Genomic DNA, 20278 nt, shown 5'->3' on the forward strand with positions numbered 1-20278 from the left:
GGTAATGGCACTTTCCCCCTTTATATTTTCTTATAGGAGTTTTACAGTTGCAAGTCTTAAAATTAAGTCTTTAATCCATTTTGAATTGACTTTTGTTTAGAGTATGAGGTAAGGGTCCAATTTAATCCTTTTACATGAATGTAACATATCCAGTTTTCCCAACACTATTGAAGACTATCCTTTTTTCTATTGTATTTTCTTGGTACCTTTTAGTTAACTACAAATGCGTAGGTTTTTTCCTGGGTTCTCTATTATGTTTATTGGTCTGTGTGTCCATTTTTATGCCAGTACCATACTATTTTGATTACTATAGCTTTGTGTTTTTTGGGTTTTTTTTGGTCTTTTCTAGGGCCACACCCACGGCATGTGGAGGTTCCCAGGCTAGGGTTGAATCGGAGCTGTTGCCCCTGCCTATGCCACAGCCACAGTAACTCCAGATCCGAGCCTCGTCTGCAACCTACACTACAGCTCATGGCAACGCCGGATCCTTATCCCACTGAGCAAGGGCAGGATCGAACTGCAACCTCATGGTTCCTAGTTGGATTCGTTAACCACTGAGCCATGACGGCAACTCCTGATTACCATAGCTTTGTAATAGAATTTGAAATCAGAAAGTGTCATGCCTCCAGATTTGTTGCTCTTGCTCAAGATTGTAGCTATGTTGAGTCATTGGTGGTTCCATATAAATTTTAGGATTATTTTTTCTTATGTGAGAAATTTCAGTGAAATTTTGATAGAGATTACATTGAATCTGTAGATTGCTTTGGGTACTGTGGACAGTTTAGCAGTTTTAATTCTCATCCATGAATAGGATATCTCTCCATTTATTGGTAGTCTTTGATTTCTTTCATCAATGTTTTATAGTTTTCATTGTACACATCTTTTACCTCCTGGGTTAAATTTATTCTTAGAGCTCTATCTTGGTAATATATGTGTCTGTCAAAAGTTTTAAAGCCACTGAGATATAAATTCATGTAGAAAATTTAGACCAGGACTCAGCCCAAGAGATCCTCAAGTGAAAACTTGTTTTGCTTGTTTTTTTCCTGCCCTCCTTTTTTAAGGCAATTCTTTCTAGGCTAAGTTCAAGTAATATTATGTGCCTAAAAGTAGTCAAGCTTCAGGGAAGAAAAAATCATTAATTCAAACTGATGTAATCAGTGTACCAATTTATAAATTAAGAAGCCTCTACTTTGTTGCCACACACAAAAACATAGTAGTCTAACATGCTAATAAGGAGTGGTTTGTTTTCAGCATGACATTTTCCTGATTCTATTTTATTTCATGTAAGAGAAAGGGTATTTAGCATCAAGAATGAATTTAAACTTTTATTCCATATCTAGCTTTATTTTACTCAGTAATTGGCACCAGCTTTTCTAGTTTCATGTGTAACAAAGATTGTGGCAGTGAGAAAGCCTGAGAAATTACCAGTTTTGTTGAAGTGTTTGTGAACTGATGACCTGTTTTCTTTGCCATATTTAATTTTATTTCTCCTGCCTTGAAAGCTCATGGCTAATTTGTGTTTGTAGATGGTACTTAATATTTAGCTGAAACTCTGTTACCTTTTTTCAGGTATTGTAGTAAATGATCTGGTCTTGGTACTCCCAGCTGAAAGATTTTTTCACTTTCTTTTACATGTGGACCCAGCTAAAAGGGACAAATGGAGACTCTACTGAGAATACATGCAAAAGTTATACCTTAACTTCATTTACTGATACATTTAAAAACTGCTGAATCTAAATCCATACTCAACTTCCGAATCTAAATCCATCCATGGTGGCTTGTGTTTATCTCACGCGATGATAACTTTATTGGTAATTTGGTTTGAGCCTGAGTTTAAGTATAGGTGATAATACTTTTTAGGAAAAATGATCACTGATATTTGGAAGAAATTTTTTAATATTTTAAGCTATATTAGGTAAATCGTTTTTAAGGTTTTGAACAGATATAATTTTTACATAGTGAGAAATTGCTATCTTCTACAATTAATTTTAAATTAAAGTAATATATTTTGGAGCTCCTGTCATGGCTCAGCAGAAAGGAATCTGACTAGTATCCATGAGGATGCAGATTCGATCCCTGGCCTAACTCAGTGGGTTAAGGATGTAGTGTTGCTATGAGCTCTGGTGTAGGTCGCAGACGTAGCTCCCATCCGGAGTTGCTGTGGTTCTGGCATAGGCTGGCAGCTACAGTGCAGATTAGGCCGCTAGCCTGGGAACCTCCATATGCTGCGGGTGCAGCCCTAAAAAGACCAAAAAAAAAAAAAAAAAAACTATCGGATCTCCATTATAGTAGTACTTGAGAGAGAAATCTTACCATGAATGTAGCAAAGGAAGAGGAGAAAGTATATGGAATTTCATATTTACTGTGTAATCTTAAATTTTTTCATATGTCAATGTTTATACATGAACATGGTCATTCAGATGAAAGAACTTTTTAAGTATGATAAAATTTCACTTGAGCGTTGCTGTAAAAAAATCAATGTCTTTTTGTTATTCAGCAGATGTTTAGTGTTACCCTGACTTCCAGTAGTTTTGATATGCCTAACTGATTCTCAAGATCAAGGGGAAAAAACATAAAGGGTCAAAGAGTAAATATTTTAGACATGTGAGGTACATGTACCCTCTGTCAACTTTTTTTTTCTTTTCTTTTCTTTTCTGTTTTTAAACAATGTTTTAAAAATGTAGAAATCATTTTTAGTTTGGTGGCCCTATAGAAGATGCCAGAGGCAATTTTTGGCCTACAGGCAGACCATGGTTTGCCAGCTATGCTCTAAGTGCATAAAATGTAATTATTTAAATGCCTTTAAAAATCTCATTTTAACCACTTTACCTGGAAACCTTCTTCCCGTCTCTTTGTGAAGATGGATGCTTTTTTTGCGAAAGCTTTTTATTATGGAAAATACCAAATGCATACAAAAATAGAATAGTATCGTAAGTCTTCATAACACCAAGCGTTAACAATTGGCAACATACGATCAGTCTTATTTTGTCTGTGCATCCTCCCTTATTAGCTTGAAGCAAATTCCAGGTATCATATCATTTCATTCATAAATATTTCAGTATTCAGTTTTTATCTTTTTTTTGTCTGTTCTTTTCCCAATGCCGTAATGTTTTGACTACTGTAGCTGTATGGTTAAGTCTAAGGTACGGTAAATCCTCCAATTTTCTTCTTCTGTCTCTACATTTATTTAGGTGTTGAATTTCTCTCATCAATATTTATAATTTTCGCGATAGATTTTGTATATCTTTTGTTAAAATATATTTCTAAGTATTTCATATTTTTTGCTCTTTTTGATAATTTTTAAAAATGTAAATTCACAAATGTTTTTGCTGCTGTGTGTACTTCATAGGCACTTATCTTTTTTTTGGATATTGAAACATGAGAGAAAAAGCCTTGGTTCTGCATATTATATTAAAATATTCATTAGTTTTGTGCACACGTGTTTTTGATATGCTTCATTATCTGTGGAAATGTTACTCTTCTCATTTTTCTTATAAAAACTTTGAGAATTGACTAGAATCATTTTTAGGCATTATTTCTTCAAATATTTTTTTCTATCCTACCATTCTCACCTTCCTTTCTGAGATTCCGTTTCTTCTCTGTTACTTGTAGTTAAGTGAGATGGCTTTTCCTATACTGCTTTTAGATGGGGAGGGTTGGATAGGCTAGCTTCTCTAGGTTTGTGGCTCTAGGAATCCTCTTCTATTGTCATGTAGAATTCAGAAACATACTTTCTGAGACTTTTTCTCCTTCCCTGCTTTTTTCTAAAACCGGGTTTTTCACTTTCTGTAGTATTAGCATTTTTGGTCAGATCATCTTTGTTGCAGGGGGTTGTCCTGTGCATTGTCAGACGTTTAGTTGTATCCTGGCCTGTACCTACTGGATACCAGTGACCACCTTGTAGCCCCCATTCCCAAAGTGGTGATAACCCAGACTGTTTCCAGACATTGTTAGATGTTTTCTGGGAGTCAGAATAATCCTAGTTCTAGACTTTCTTTCCTTTACCCTTAATGGCTGTGTACTGTTGAGATTTCTCTTTCTGGCAGTTTCTACATGGTGTGTTGCTTTGTCTTAGAAGGGAGTTACACTTAGTTTTCAGATCTTTGATCTTTGTGTGATGCTTTGCATTTACCTGTGAGTTGTAGCCTGTGAAGCTCACAGTTTTGGTAGCTGTTGCACGCTGAACTGGACCTGTCAATTTAAGGGAGTGGGAAGCAGGACCTGCAATTTGATTTCTGGATATTCTAGCTTTAGGGCTGTCCCAAATTCCCTTCCTTTTCTTCCTTTTATATTTCTGATACTATGTGGGTCTTGCTGTTACTGGCATTTGGTCCTAACTGCCAGTACTTTAGGGTTCATGAGTAATATGTATGTAGTCAGTTAATTGTGCCATATTTCTTGGCCATTTTTCTTTGGTTTGGTTTGGTTTGATCTGTTTGTTTTATTTTGCTACTTGCTTTGTCCTTTTTTTATGGGAGGAGATGGTTGGTTATTCAGGGATATTAAAAAATTACGTCTCTTTCATTGTCAAGTTGCCCAGACTTTCTCTGCCTTCCTAAAATGAATATTCCAAACGTGATGAAAGAAAATGTTTTAAATGATAGGTGAGACTTATGCCTAGTCAGGGACTTGGGAAAAGGCCCCAGAGAGGGAGGGAGAGATGGGTAATTCAAAAGGTAGACCCAAAAACTGATGGCATATTTGTGCCCTAGAGGTGACCAGAAGGCATGAATACAAAAGTATTTATAAAGGGTTTAGCATTGAACTGAGGAAGAGGACAGTTTGTCTGACAGGAGAGGTTAGGAGATGAGATTTCATTGAGAAAATAGTTTGCTGTTGGGAAGCTGGGGAATGTCACATTTGGGATCCTCACTTTTCTTAGTAAATTTTAATGTGAAGTTATCTGCAAAAGAAAGTGAAGTTAAGTATAGGAAACTTGAGGAAAGGTGTAAAGACTTTGAAATGGTAAATGGAAACATCTAACCAGAGACTTGGAAGTAACTGCTGAGAGGTGCCAATGGCCAATCTTAAGTTGTTCTTAAACTGTAAGTTGGAAAGATACCAATTTTGTGATTTTATTTATTTATTTATTTATTTTTTATTTTTTTTGTCTTTTTGCTATTTCTTTGGGCCGCTGCCACAGCATATGGAGGTTCCCCGGCTAGGGGTCTAATTGGAGCTGTAGCCATTGGCCTATGCCAGAGCCACAGCAACGCGGGATCCGAGCCACGTCTGCAACCTACACCACAGCTCACGGCAACGCCGGATTGTTAACCCACTGAGCAAGGGCAGGGACCGAACCCGCAACCTCATGGTTCCTAGTCGGATTCGTTAACCACTGCGCCACAACGGGAACTCCTCCCAATTTTGTGATTTTAGATTTTTTTTTTTTTTCCAGTTAGCAACTCATATATAAGGGCAGAGAAGGTGGTTGTTTATAGTGAACCTAAGATTAGGATTTTGCAGGACAGATGTTATACAAGGGTATAATGCTGTTAAGGCATGATAAAAGAGAGTGAGTGGTTCATGGGGTGCACTGTGGGATACAGACTGGGTAGGGAAGGAAATCATGCTATTTTATTTTTATTTTTTATTTTTTATTTTTTGTCTTTTTAGGGCCATACCTGCAGCAGATGGAAGTTGCCAGGCTAAGGGTCGAATCAGAGCTGCAGCTGCTGGCCTACACCACAGCCACAGCAATGCAGGATCTGAGCTGTGTCTGTGACCTACACCACAGCTCATGGAAATGCTGAGTGGGCCAGGCATTGAACTCGCATTGTCATGGATACTAGCTGGGTTCGTTACTAGTGAGCCACAATGGGAACTCCCATGCTACTTTAATTGCTGTTGGTTTGGGAGTAAAGGGACATTTAAGAGAATCCAGACCTATGTGGTTCTAGAGCAGGTATGAGGGGAATAAGAAAGTGAGAATTGGACAGGAGATTGAAGCCAAGATAGTATATTGGAATTTAAAATTTCAGAGCTCCTGAAGTTCTTTTTTATTGTAAAGACCATGTTATGGCTGTGGGGTTGTAACACTGATGATGAAAAATATTGGAGTAAAAACAATTCATGAATGGTTAGAGTATGTTAGGATATTTAGCCCAGCATAGCTAAGGAAGTCACCTGTGTTGCTGGCAAGAGGTGAGTTGTAGGGGAAAGTATGAACCAGATAGGTAGATAAACAGGGAGATCTATCTATAGATGGCAGAAAAGAAGTCAGGGTTTAGGGCAGTGTTGTAAGAGTGGGGAGTAGGGTGGTTTGCATGAGCACAGACAACCAGGAACTTTTTTTCTTAAGTCTGTTGTATTTGGTATTGGTGGTGTAAACATCAAGGGTTGGTTATACTTCTTTCAAGGGCCAGGGAGTAAGTATTTAAACTTTGCCACTCACATATGGTTTCTCTTGCATATTTTTGTTTGCTTTTATAACTCTTTAAAAATGTAAAAAGCAATCTTAGCTCACATCCCATGCAACTGCAGGTTGTAATATAATGACCCATAGATGATCCTTATTATGAATTGTCTATGACGTGGCAGTAATACTTGGCTGTATAAAAGTCGGTAACTATTTCAATTACTAAGTAATTATGGTTGCTTGAGTAACAGTAGTTGATATTAGAAAGTGTTAAGGAGATAACGTATTTATTTTAAAAATACTGTCATTAATTTTGTTATTCTCAATATGGTAATAACTTACATTTCTGAACAAAATTTGTACTTTTTTTTGTGTGGTGTATTCAAGTTGAGTCAGCAGATAGTGGAGTTATTTGAAGCATGTCAGCAGCAAGTAAGTGATTTAAAGAAGAAAGAACTTTGTCGAACAGAGCTGCAGAGAGAAATTCAACTGTTATTTCCACGTATGTTTTCCTGTTTTTCATGACTTTTAAGTATATACATCCCTGTTTTTAATTTTAAATAATACCTTATAACTCTCTTCTGTTTTTCTAGAAAGCAAACTTTTTTTAGTTGGGTCCTCTTTAAATGGATTTGGTACTCGGACCAGTGATGGTGATTTATGTCTAGTTGTTAAAGAGGAACCAGTAAGTAATGAAACAATTATTCCAAATGTGTTTTTCCTGTTAAGTCATTGAAGAAATCTCATATAAAAGTCATTGAGAAAAAACAAGCCTGTTTTGTTTTAACTGCTTCTTTGAATTCTCTGTTTATAGTAATGCAGGGAAAGCCAGGAAAGGCTTTTTTTTAAAGGCATGTACATAAAAAGCATAACAAATTCTAGCATTAATGTCTATTTAAGTTGTTAAAGTGAGGTGGATTCATTGTATGTTTTTAAAGAGCTCTCCCTCTATTTTGAAATGTCATTGGGTTGGGTATGTTACTGGGGTGCAGTAAAGAGGACGAGCATGTCTTTCTCTTCTTGACATATTTCCTTCCGTTTAAATTCTTAGTGATTCTATATTTAATCTTTATTATTTTCCCTTTGCAAGTACTATGGGATTTGGACTTATTTTAGAAATTCAACAAGAGAGATTTTGCTGATTAAAATAAGATTGTTGTGATTTAAAGTAATTTTCTCTGATATTTTGAGTTGGTTTTTTCTTATTTGGCAACCAAATTTTGTTATTTAGTATTATGTTTATTTGAATTTCTTATTAGCTGATACTCTTGTGTATTCTTAATTCCACAGTAATTGGTGTTCATTAAGCTGACCTGAGCAGGCTTTTTAATATGCTGAAGTCTCTTCTGAAATACCAAAGATTAATTTCAGTGTAATTTTAACATGCCTTCTATTCCATCTCTTAAAAAATACAAAAACTCTGTTGGATAGTAATACGTATTTTTACTATTACTCTTAGTCCACTAACAAAATTGGCTTCTAGTTAAGGCATATCAGAAAGATATTTATTCCAGGAAAGAGACTCTTGATATTTTTCTAGGCTGTGAAATCATATGAGAAAGGTGAAAGAAAAGAAAAGAAAACCCCAGAAATAATAAATGTAGTGGAGAATACTAGAGTTTTAATTAAAACTTTCTCTCATGCAACTAGATTATATTGTAAGTATATTCCACTAATCCTCCAGTCTTATTCACATGTCTAAATCATGTTCTCACAACTTAACCACCATAATTTGAACCTTATTTTTAAGCAGCTCACAATCCAGATGGGGAAGTAAAACATGCTACAGAAAGTTAAGATTGTGTTTATTTTCCTTGGAGAAGATTGCTTTTGTACATTTATACTGAAGGAAAAGGATGACATGTGGCTGTTTCAATATTTCTTTTAAAATTGTGCTTTTACATTTAAAATCAGTTATTAGAAATAGTGATGTAGAAGATAGCATAACGGTTGACTTTTTAAATAATGTGGTTTACTGTATATTGAAAACTCTGCTGAGATATTTTCTTTTTGTTGGGATACATCAAGAAAATAAAACACTAAGTTTAGAAAGATAATGAAAAACACTTTATTTTTAACTTTTCAGTGTTTTTTTCAGGTAAATCAGAAGACTGAAGCACGGCATATACTCACCTTAGTCCATAAACACTTCTGTACTAGACTTTGTAAGTCTCACATACCTCACGTACATATGTCATTTAACATAACTATTTAAAATGTCTCTCACTTTATTTTCTGATTAGGTTAGGTTAGTTATAATGTGGATCCTTTCTCTCAAATGAATTCCTTTTAACTTTTTTTTTTTTGACCACATCTGCAGCATGTAGAAGTTCCAGGGCTAGGGACTGAGGAACCCAAGCCACAGCTGCAACCTGAGCCACAGCAGTGACAACCTCGGATCCTTAACCCACTGTGCCACCAAGGGATCTCCTCTTTTTAACTTTTGATTAAAAAGAAGAGTAACCATTTATTCAGTAAGTCTTTGTTGAGTTTACTTGCAAGCTCCGACTGAGGGTAGTGTCGAATTAAAAGATACGTAACCTTTAGTTTTTTTTCTCAAATGGTTGCAGACAGTTAGGGAAGCTAAAGCATAATGTAAATAGCTGTAATGCAGACTATCTGTGAAGAGCCAAAAGAATTATACAGATAAAGTCTTACAGGTATTCATTTGAGGAAGAGAGAATTTCTTCTGTTTTGCAATGACATACCCCTTTGCTTGTTTTAAAAACATTTTCACTCAACACTTGGCCTCTAGTTAAGCCCAAATATATTTCTCACAGAAAGCAAAATTATTGACTTAGGCCATTTTGTTGTAAGATTTTATTCTTTGAATAAGCTGACTAAGCAGATTTTAACCCAAATGTTAAGCCACCTCTATTTATTTATTTATTTAGACTGTGCCCGTGGCATGTGGAAGTTCTTGGGCCAGGGATTGAATCCATGCAGCAGCAGCAGCAGCCCAAGCCACTGGAGTGACAGCGCTGGATCCTTAACCTGCTGTACCACATAGGAATCCTCAAATAATTTATGTAAACTTCCACAGAATATTGTGGGCAGTTGAAGTCACACTAATCATGTACGTTGGAAAGAAACACAGTTTGTTCGCTTATGTTTAACAAGTATTCCTTATGTTTCAGGCTTTGAGCTGAAAAATGCAAAGGCATATAACAAGTAGTCATGAACAACTTGTATTAGTTGTAGGAAAGAAATCAAAAGATTTATTTCAGTGGACTTGAGTTTCCACATCTTTTAAATAAAAGAGTAATTCATACTATAAGTGAATTTTTAATAACTATTATTAGAATCATAAAATATTAAAAGGAAAAGCGACCTTAGAGGTCATGTAATGTAAATGAAAGTAGTTTTTTTTGGAGGAGGGGGGTTGGTGTTTTTAATAATTAAGGGAACTGGTGGTCAGTGGGTTTAGTAACTTGCCTGAGGAATGCAGTTTGTTGAAGTCTGGACTTGAACTTGGAACTCAAAACTCGTAACTCTAAATCTTATTTTTCATTAAACCCTACTGAATTCCTACACATAATTCTATTTGAAGCTTGATGTATTATGATTTTGGTGTTAAGAGCATTGTGGCAGAAAATTCTGTTTTTTTTTTTTTTTTTTTTGTCTTTTTAGGGCCATGACTGCGGCATGTGGAAGTTCCCAGGCTAGGGGTCAAATCAGAGCTGTAGCTGCTGGCCACAGCCACAGCCACAGCCACAGCCACGCCAGGATCCGAGCTGCATCTGCGACCTACACCACAGCTCACGGCAATGCCAGATCCTTAACCCACTGAACAAGGCCAGGCATGAAACCCGATACTACTCAGGTTCGTTACTGCAGAGCTACCACGGAAGCTCCAGAAAATTGTTAATTTCATAATGTGTGGGTTTTTTGTGTTTTTTTAGTGAAAACATTATGAAATTGCTTGTTAGGGAAGAGTTTGCAGAATTTCTTTTTTATACATTTCTGTATTTTCTCACTTTTCTACAATGAACATATATTTCAACCCAGGAAAAAAAAAATTTAAGATTGGTAGCATAAAAAGCTATCCATACATGTGTTTTTCCTCTTAGTGGTCTTACTTATTTGAATTTATCACTGCCCCATGTATCATGTTGCCAGCATTTCCACATTTAAGATTCTTTGTAATATGATTTCTATGGCTACCATAACATCTTGTCATATGCTGTCGCAGAATTTAGCTATCCCTCTGCTCTTGGCCCAGATATTTCTCACTCTTGAAATGCTCTGATGAACTTCTTTATAGATGTTATTAGATGTTTTACATTTTTGAAAATAATGTATTAATATATAAAGCCCTCTACATGGTATTGGAAGTTCCAGTCTTAGATGAATTTGATAATGTCCTTTTGACTTGACTTTCTCTCTCAAAGACTGTATTTTCTTAAATTGTTTTAGCTAAGTAAAATATTACTTTTAAAAGAATGTGCACTGGAACACTGTGAATTTGAGAAACATTTACAGATACCCATATTATCTTTCATGCTTCAGCTGGTTACATTGAAAGACCTCAGCTGATTCGCGCGAAAGTGCCAATTGTGAAGTTCAGGGATAAAGTGAGGTGAGTAATTGTTCTCTTTTTTTAGTTGCTTTAGATAATTTTTAGGTGTTCTTCTGAGATCGATAATTAAGAAATGTATACTGTCATGCAGTAGCTTATTTTCATCAGTTTTTAGAAATGGCCTGGTTTTAGAACAGTCTGAGCAAATATTCATGCTTAACTGTACTGAGTTTATTCTAGTTGACATTTTGAGTGTTTGTGACTATCCAGTTGAAAGGATGAATAGATACATCTTTATATTTTAGACTTTTAAATGCTCTTTTGCCTTTTGGAAGTGTAATGTGCTCTTGAGAACATACCTTAAGTGGTGAAATTTGATGTATATTTACATCAAAGGGTGTTGTTATGAATAAAATTATAAATAGAGCTTTTATTTTTTCACCTTTACTTTATTTGGCTTTTCATTCCTGTTGTTTTAAATCAGATGATTCTGTAGTTCAAAATTGGTTGAGAATATATAACTTGTAGGGCATAACTTGCCCAGAAATGTGTTTAGTCATGTACTTTTGTTTGTATGGTTAGGATTGTGAAATTAAAACTTTTTTTGTTAAGAGTAATTGGAGGCTTATTGGTACATTATGGATCTTTCAACAGTAATCCTGTTTTATGTCTTTAATAGATAGACACCAAATCATACTAAAAGTATATATTCTTATTTCCTTAGTGCCCCATTTTAAGGTCACTAAGCCTATGCTGTTTTGCATCATTGGATGAATGGATGAATATGAATTTAGCTTCTATGTAGTTTTGAGCTTAAGTTTTTTTTCTTTTCTGTTAATAGTTGTGTGGAGTTTGACTTGAATGTAAACAATATTGTTGGAATAAGAAACACATTCCTTCTCAGAACTTATGCATACCGTAAGTTTTATGTTTATTTCCATATAATTATTACTATCTCTGTTTATCCTTCATTCTTTATTCCTTTTTAAAGACGTATGTATAAAAAAAAAAGATGTGTGGTAACTACTGACATGTCTTTAATTGTGTTTTACGTACAATGTGTCTCATTTTCTTATATGCTACACTAAAATCACATACTACCAGTTATAGGTTAATAAAATGAATTTTAATAATTGATCATTTTTAAAAGGTAGTAATTAAGGTACCTTTTAGAAGTTGACTCGTTTATTTGTTCAAAGTTAAGACTCGTTTATTTGTTTATTTATGGTGAACACAATGTTTAATAACAGGAAGCATTGCCCTTTCTCTTGGCATGAAGTTGGAAAATAATGTAAAGTTTCAAAGGAACTGTATTATCTTCTTGCCACTTTTAAGTTTTAATTTTACTTTCAGTTGAAAATCGAGTTCGTCCGTTAGTACTGGTGATTAAGAAGTGGGCGAGTCACCATGAGATAAATGATGCCAGTCGTGGTACTTTAAGCAGCTATAGTCTTGTATTGATGGTTTTGCACTATTTACAGAGTAAGTATTACGGGGTTTTTCCCAATTTTTAAAACAGAAATGCAGTTAACTTCGTTATAGTGTCTTCCCTGTTGACCTTATATTCAAATACAGTTTTTCTAAAAAGTTTCTTCTAAGGCACATGAAACCACATTTCGTATTTTGTTGCTTTGAACCGATGTTTTAGTAATGATACTCCTGGGAAACATTATAAAGAAGTTTCGCTGTTTTTATTTTTTGATAGTTTCCTATATTCCCTTTTTTTTTTTTTTTTTTAATTTTTAGGGCTGCACCCTTAACATATGGAAGTTCCAAGGCTAGGGGTTGAATTGGAGCTACAGTTGCCTGCCTATGCCACACTCACAGCAACACAGGATCCAAGCTGCGTCTTGTGACCAACACCATAGCTCAGAGCAACGCCGGATCCTTAACCCACTGAGTGGGTCCAGGGATCGAACCCACATTCTCATGGATACTAAATTGGGCTCGTTACTGCTGAGCCATAGCAAGAACTCCCCTATATTCACTTTTGTATTCAGAGAATTTTCACCACTGTATTGTGGACCCATTATCTTGTGGCAGAAAACATTATCTTGTGGCAGATGAATGTTCAGAGACGTGTAAAAATAAATACCATTCATCTTGTTTTTTATTTTTCACATGAGACAGAAATTAAATGATTTTCTTATTAGTTTAAAGAAGCTATTATTTCCTATGAGCTGGCATGGAGATTGGGTGGAAGACTTGATGATGTAAGACTCTTTACCAGATTGTCTAGGGGGTGATCTATTCTGGGTTAGTATTTCCACAGTTGAGAAAGCAATGTTATAATATTTATGTTCATACCCATGACTCAGTGATTCCATTTCTAGGAATTAACCCTAAGGTAGATAATCAAGGATACATAAATGAACTTAAATAAGTATGTTTCTCATGGTGTTTGTTGAAATAAAAAAGATTAGAAATAGGAGTTCCCATCGTGGCTCAGTGGTTAATGAATCTGACTAGGAACCATGAGGTTGTGGGTTCGATCCCTGACCCCACTCAGTGGGGTAAGGATCCGGCGTTGCTGTGAGCTGTGGTGTAGGTTGCAGACGCGGCTCTGATCCTGCCTTACTGTGGCTGTGGCTGTGGCTGGCGGCTACAGCTCCGATTGAACCCCTACCTGGGAACCTCCATATGCTGCGGGAGCAGCCCTAGAAATGGCAAAAAGACAAAAAAAAAAAGTAATCTTAAGTTTTTAAGAATGGGAGAATGGTCAAACTAATTATGCTATATCCTAATATGAAATTGATGCACACATTAAAACTCATGTTTTAGACACTTATTGATATAAGAAAATATTCATAATATACTAAGTCATATACAACATGATGCCAATTTTATTTAAAAAATAGTAGCTGGGAGTTTCCATCATGGCTTATTGGTTAATGAATCCAACCAGCATCCATGAGGATGTGGGTTTGATCCCTGGCTTCGCTCAGTGGGTTAAGGATCCAGTGTTGCCATGAGCTGTGGTGTAGGCCACAGACATGGCTTGGATCTGGTGTGGCTGTGACTATGGCGTAGGCCGGTGGCTACAGCTCTGATTGGGCCCCTTGCCTGGGAATCTCCATATGCTATAGGTATGGCCCTAAAAAGAAAAAAAGACAAAAAAAAATAGTAGCTATATTTGAGTTTTTGTATATATTCATATGTATACAAATATTGAAAAGGTATGTGCCAGTAATTTATCAGAGGTTATTCTTTATGGACAGTAGAATTTGTTTTCTTTATATGTTACTATACTTGTAGATGTTTTATAATATATATTTAATAAGAGTATAAATATATATATATATTTTTTTTTATGGTTGTACCCATGGCTTGTGGAAGTTCCTGGACCAGTGATTAAATCACAGCCATAACTGCAACCTTATGCCACAGCTGTGGCAACACTGGATCCTTTAACCCACTGTGCTGGGCCAGGAATTGAACCTGCACCTTCACGGTGACCTGAGCTGCTGCAGTCGGATTCTTAACCCATTGTGCCACAGAGGGAATTCCTAAGAGAGTATATTTTCATTCGAGCAGTGGAATCAGGTAAATTTTTTTGAAGTAGTGAGAGATACTCAAATAGTTTGAATGGGCCAAAATTTTGTGAATCAGTAATCATCAGAAAGTTTAGATAATCTTCCTGAACAACAATAACACTTTTTTTTTTTTTTTTTTTTTTTGCTGACCTACTTTGTATATGTACTACTTTGATGATTGATTTGTCCCTCCAAAAGGATTTTTTTCCCCCTTTTTATGGCCACGCCTGTGGCATATGGAAAGTCCTAGGCTGGGGTTGGGGGTTGAATTGGAGTTGCTGCCGTGGCGACACCAGATCTGAGCTGCATATGTGACCTACACTGCAGCTTGCAGCAAGCCAGACCCTTAACCCACTGAGCGAGGCCAGGGATTGAACCCGCATCCTCACAGAGACAACATTGGGTCCTTAACCTCCTGAGCCACAATGGGAACTCCCAAAAGGATTTTAAACATGATGTTGGCTCTTTTAGATACTACTCTATATATCACTAATCATTTCTGTCCAATTTTACACTTAAATCTGAAACATATATTACTTTTGTTGGTTTTTTAGTGAACTCTTTTGGATTGCAGTTCACTTTTATTAAAAATTAAGGAGATTAGAAATATTTCTCTGAATTCCTTTTGTGGCTCACTCAGCAGGTTAAGAACCTGACATAGTGTCCTTGAGGGTGCGAGTTTCATCCTTAGCCTCACTCAGTGGGTTAAATATCCGGCGTTGCCACAGACTGTGATGTAGGTCACAGGTGTAGTTCAGATCTGGTGTTGCCTTGGCTGTGGCGTAGGTCGACAGCTGTAGCTCTGAATCAACACCTAGTCTGGAAATTTCTCGGGTGTGGCCATAAAAAGAAAAATATTTCCTGTATAGTACGTATAAATATATAAAGAATAACATGACAAGCACTCATGTTCTACCACCTAGTGTTTATCAATTTTTTTTAGTTTTAGTTGTGATTTTAATGTTAGATTTGTGTAAAGCATGTAACATATATAAGAACATTAATAGTATGTGCCCTATCTTTCCATTCTCTGAGTTATATTAGGAAATTTGATTGCCTGTTTAGGAAATCATACTTTACTCATGGATGCCTCATGGTGGTTTTGCAGCAAGTTAAAAATTCAGATATTAGTATTTTGCCAGTGTAATGAAATCATGTTAAAATTTGGTTTGGATTTTGTTAAAAATTTTATTTTTGATGAAGTGGTCCTATTTACTAAGGTAGTTTGTGGTTAATGGCACTCTTATCAACCATTTCTAGATGTTAAAAGACAGCTACCCAGACCTAATGTGTAAATCTGTATTTTGGCAAATTTAAGCTACTCCTCCATAGAAGAAATTAGATTGAACTAAGTAGTTGATTTTCATATCGTTTAAGAGTCAGCAAGATGTATTGAGCAGTCCCAGCTTTGCCACAGTGAACTAGTTTTTTGTGATCTTGTTTGGCCAAGTTATTCTACCTCTCTGGCGTCAGTATTCTCATCTGTAACATTAATGGTTGGATGGATGACCTTTAAGTTTCATTTAACTTTAAATGTTTTAATATCTTTTTGTCATGAACTGAGAAAGGAAGCAGGTCCTCTCTTGTAGAAAGGCTGCAAAGATTAACTTAAGCATTTCCTAGCATAAATTTCAGTAGTTAGTTACAAACTACATTTGCTTGAAAAAGGTGACTAATGAAAGCATGAGGGGAAAACCTACTGGGAAGAGATTTTTATGGCAATCTAAGATTAAAAGTTAATAATAGGATTAGCGCAGCAGAAGTGAATCCTACTAGGAACCATGAGGTTATGGGTTTGATCCCTGGCCTCACTCAGTGGGTTAAGGATCTGGCGTTGCTGTGAGCTGTGGTGTAGGTCACAGACGCAGCTCGGATCTGGCATTGCTGTGGCTGTAGTGTAGGTGGGCAGCTGTAGCTCTGATTTGACCCCTAGTCTGGGAACCTCCATATGCAGTGGGTGCAGCCCTAAAAAGACAAAAAGACCAAAAAAAAAAAAAAAAAAAGAGTAATAAAGACAGAAGTGTCAATTGCTTAGAAACAATAATATGAGTAAATATTCATAGAATGTCTACCATGAATATATCTTATAATAATAGTGCCTTTGGACCGTATTTAAAAAAATTTTTTTTTGATAACTATGTCCATCTTAATGTCTTTTCAGTGTCTGTACCACAATCCTTGTCTTGCTTATTTTGTGTGTCTGATGTTGGACTAAATAATGTGTGTCCATTTACTGATGCCCTATTATTCTAAGATCATGTAAGAAACATTGATTTACATAGAAGTATGCGTATCTTAGTAACAGACCTTAAAATTGTCAACTTAGATATGTTTTGAATTAAAATTTTTAGGAACAGAATTCATTGCAAAAATATACAAAGACTGTTGAATTTCAGAAAAATTCCTATAGTCTCATACCTGCAGTATAGCTGACAAATTATTGCTTTGTAAAATGAATTACATGAATCATGGAAGCTTTAATGTTTTTCTTTTTATAGCCCTACCTGAACCTATCCTTCCATCCATCCAAAAAATGTACCCAGTAAGTGTTTCTTATAAATTATTATAATACATATTGTGACAAGTATTTGTGGAACTATTATGTACAGTATTGATGTGAATATAAAAGTAATAATAGTTATCTTCTAAGTGTATAATATTTTCTACATAGGCTGAGACACTGGCCACAGGAATGTTAAAAGTGTTTTCATATACTTGTTCAAAAGACTCATATTTTATTTGGTTATTACCAAGACAATCTGATCATTTATGTTAATGGTGGGACTTTTTTGCATGAGGCTCATGATTATTACTAATGGAAATTTAATATAGTTGGTGAAGGCCCATTTGGACCCAGACCAATTTTTTTCATGCTACTTTTGAGTATAGATTGAAAACATTTCTTTAGTTAGTAATTCAGAAGTTTTATAGCCTAACACATATATACTTTGAAATCGGGGGAAAAAAATGAAGAAGTTGAACAATTGGATAATCTTTTTATCTTTCATTTTATCTTACCAAGTAAGAGGTAGCAGTGTACTGTCCTTGTGTGCACACTGTTAAGAATCCTGGTGAAGGGAGTTCCCATCGTGGAGCAGTGGTTAACCAATCCGACTGGGAACATGAGGTGGTGGGTTTGATCCCTGGCCTTTCTCAGTGGGTTAAGGATCCGGCATTGCCATGAGCTGTGGCGTAAGTCGCAGACACGGCTCAGATCCCGCTTTGCTGTGGCTCTGGCATAGGCTGGCGTCTACAGCTCCGATTGGACCCCTAGCCTGAGAACCTCCATGTGCCGTGGGAACAGCGGTAGAAAAGACAAAAAGACAAAAAAAAAAGATATACTCATATTAAAGGTTAAAGGATCCTGGTGAAGTTAATTGGAAATAGTCAAGAAATGAAGAGTGCTTACTAGACAAAGTTTAATATGTATTCAGAAACCTAGGTAATGTACATATTCATTATTTATATGAATATTTTTCTTTTCTAGTTTTTGTGTTCTTTTTTCCAAAATTTGCTGTTTCTTTGTTTTTTAGTCCCCTGATTTCTGTTTTCCTTTATAATCATTCTTTTTTGGCCACCTTGCGGCATATGGAGTTCCCGGGCCAGGGATCAGATCCAAGTCGCAGTCGTGATCTAAGCCACAGCTGTGGCAGTGCCAGATCCTTAACCCACCATGCCAGGCTAGGGATCCAGACTGTGTCCCAGTGTTCCCAAGATGCCACTGATCCCGTTGCACCACAATAGGAACTCTTCTAGTCGTTCTTTTTCCTGTTTTTTTTTTTTTTCTTTGAAATAATATTTAAGCTAATTGTTTAGAATGTTTGATCAACTTTCTAAAGCCACATACTTTTTTACTTGTTAATGAAGTTATAATAAGAGATGTTTTCTAAACTTACTAAATGGTCATATTACAAAGGAAAACAACATCCAGCTTGAGTGATCAGTTTTCGGAGAACTTATTTATTTTATATGTATCACACAAAATATAGTAAATATACTTGACATGAAACCTAAATTAAGTGTAATTTAATTTTTGATTGAGAACCGATGTTCATGTTTTTGAACAGTTTTTTTTTTTTTTTATAACTATGAGGTGCTAGATAATAAAGGATTCACTGTAAATAGAGCCTTGCTTGGTGGGGCCTTCCTGTTTGTGGTGTGTCATCTACTAGAAGAGATCTTTTGGAATCTGGCTATCTTCCTCCTTTTAAAAATGAATTTTTGCTATGAAAAAATATAATGAGTTTATAGTATAGCTTGGAGTCAGTATTTATGCTTTCTTAAATATGAAAAAAAAAGTGTCAGAAAGTATAGAAATAAAAATAACATGAAATTTTTGGCCTTATTCTTGAATGTTTTCCTCCCTCTATAAAGTATTAATTCTTTAGCTCATACTGAAAGGTCAGAGATAATGACTGGGTGGTTACCATTTCATTTTACTGTCCCAACTTTTTCTTTAAGACCGAGGTTTCAGTGTAGAAAGAGCTACATATATTTTCAGCATACAAAGAATCTAATAGTTAAACTTGTCCTTTAAAGATTTTATTGTTGTGTATTGAAAAGATGCTTCCACAGAAATCTTACTTTAAACCCTACACTACATGGAACTCTTTTTTCTAATACAAAATACTGATGAAATTCTAGTTTAATAGCACTATGCTGGGAGAAAGAGGAATTGCTTTTATAAGATACCCAGATTCTTATTAGTATATTCTAGTTTGAAGAACCTCATTTTTACTTGTGTATTTCATTTTTCTTTTTTCTTTTTTTAAAAATTATTACTCAGTGAATTTTACTACATTTATAGTTGTACAACAGTCATCACAACCAAATTTTATAGCATTTCCATCCCAAACCCTCAGTGCATCTCCCCACCCCCCTGTATTTCATTTTCCCAATCACCTAGCTTTCTCCCATGATAGGGTCCTGAGTCCTGGTTTTTATTCACGTAAACTGCCTCTGACTGTATACTGTCCTCCCTGTTTTGCTAATAATCTTATTTCTACACCTGTAACCAGGAAATATCTTGAATACTAGCTCAGCCCCAAGGCTTTAAAAAGTACCAATAGTAAGCCCTGCAAGATTTAAGAATGTCTTAATTTGCTTTCATGTGTGGTTACATTATCATAAATATTTAAACCACATCTTTACTATAAGATTGATACTTATATGGATAAGGATTTACTAATCCCTCTTAGCAGGATTTTCTGTTTTATGTGAAACCTGTAAGCTGATTATTAGAATGCTTTTTTCAGTGGTCCATCTAATGGAAAAAGCAAATCAGCTTGTTTCTTATTACTAGTAGTAACTATCATTTATTTAGTATCTGTTTTGTATCAGCAATATACATTTTATATATAGTGTATTTAATCCTAAGAAAATAAAGTTGTAAAGCATTCTTGTTTCACAGATGACTCTTAGAAAGATTACATGACTGATCCAGCTTGTTTAGTCACAAATTATGGATGCACAGACTGGTATTTTTTCCGTTATACTATGCTGTGTGAGGAAAGGCACAATGATAGTAGTAGTCACTAGGATGTCATTTCATCTAATTTGTGTTGCTTACTTCATTTTATTTGTGTATATCTGATTGTTTCTATACAGATATATTTATATACCTTTATTTTAGAAAGGTGAATATGCCAGAATTTCAGCTTGTGTAAATAAGTTTGAGAATAATTTAAAACTTTATGGTAATAGAAACTTTTCTGTTAGTTTATGAAGGAACACAGTTTTAAATATGAGCTTCTCTAATATAGTTAAAATGGAATAAAAGAATAAGATAATTTTGGAATGGAATAAAACATGTTCCGTATATTACATTCTTTTTTGTCATTTTCATGTTTTCTCAAAATTTATAAAATA

The 20278-nt window shown here is 35.3% G+C and overlaps 1 protein-coding gene across 36 annotated transcripts in view; it reads left to right on the forward strand.

Annotated features, from left to right (window-relative positions):
• The window catches only part of TENT2 (terminal nucleotidyltransferase 2), a 133984-nt gene that overhangs the window by 93440 nt on the left and 20266 nt on the right, over nt 1–20278 (forward strand). For 7 of the 36 annotated variants that reach the window (XR_014838131.1, XR_002341756.2, XR_002341757.2 and 4 more), the window contains exons 6-12: nt 6746–6860; nt 6952–7043; nt 8445–8523; nt 10868–10937; nt 11719–11795; nt 12231–12359; nt 16909–16952. Coding sequence is in view for 12 of the 36 variants with exons in the window: in XM_085013917.1 (XP_084870043.1) it covers nt 6746–6860; nt 6952–7043; nt 8445–8523; nt 10868–10937; nt 11719–11795; nt 12231–12359; nt 16909–16952 (606 nt within the window). In the remaining 24 variants the exon portion in view is untranslated. Of the gene's footprint in view, nt 1–6745; nt 6861–6951; nt 7044–8444; nt 8524–8678; nt 8833–9252; nt 9435–10867; nt 10938–11718; nt 11796–12230; nt 12360–16908; nt 16953–20278 lie in introns of all 36 variants that reach the window. The other 29 variants (XR_002341758.2, XR_014838132.1, XR_002341759.2 and 26 more) reach the window with 9 other exon arrangements.

The sequence above is a fragment of the Sus scrofa genome, chromosome 2, assembly GCF_054392235.1.
Source record: "Sus scrofa isolate SSC_HxYL_T2T_F1_AM1 chromosome 2, Sscrofa_HxYL_maternal_Yorkshire_Landrace_v2.0, whole genome shotgun sequence".
Classification (NCBI taxonomy): domain Eukaryota; kingdom Metazoa; phylum Chordata; class Mammalia; order Artiodactyla; family Suidae; genus Sus; species Sus scrofa.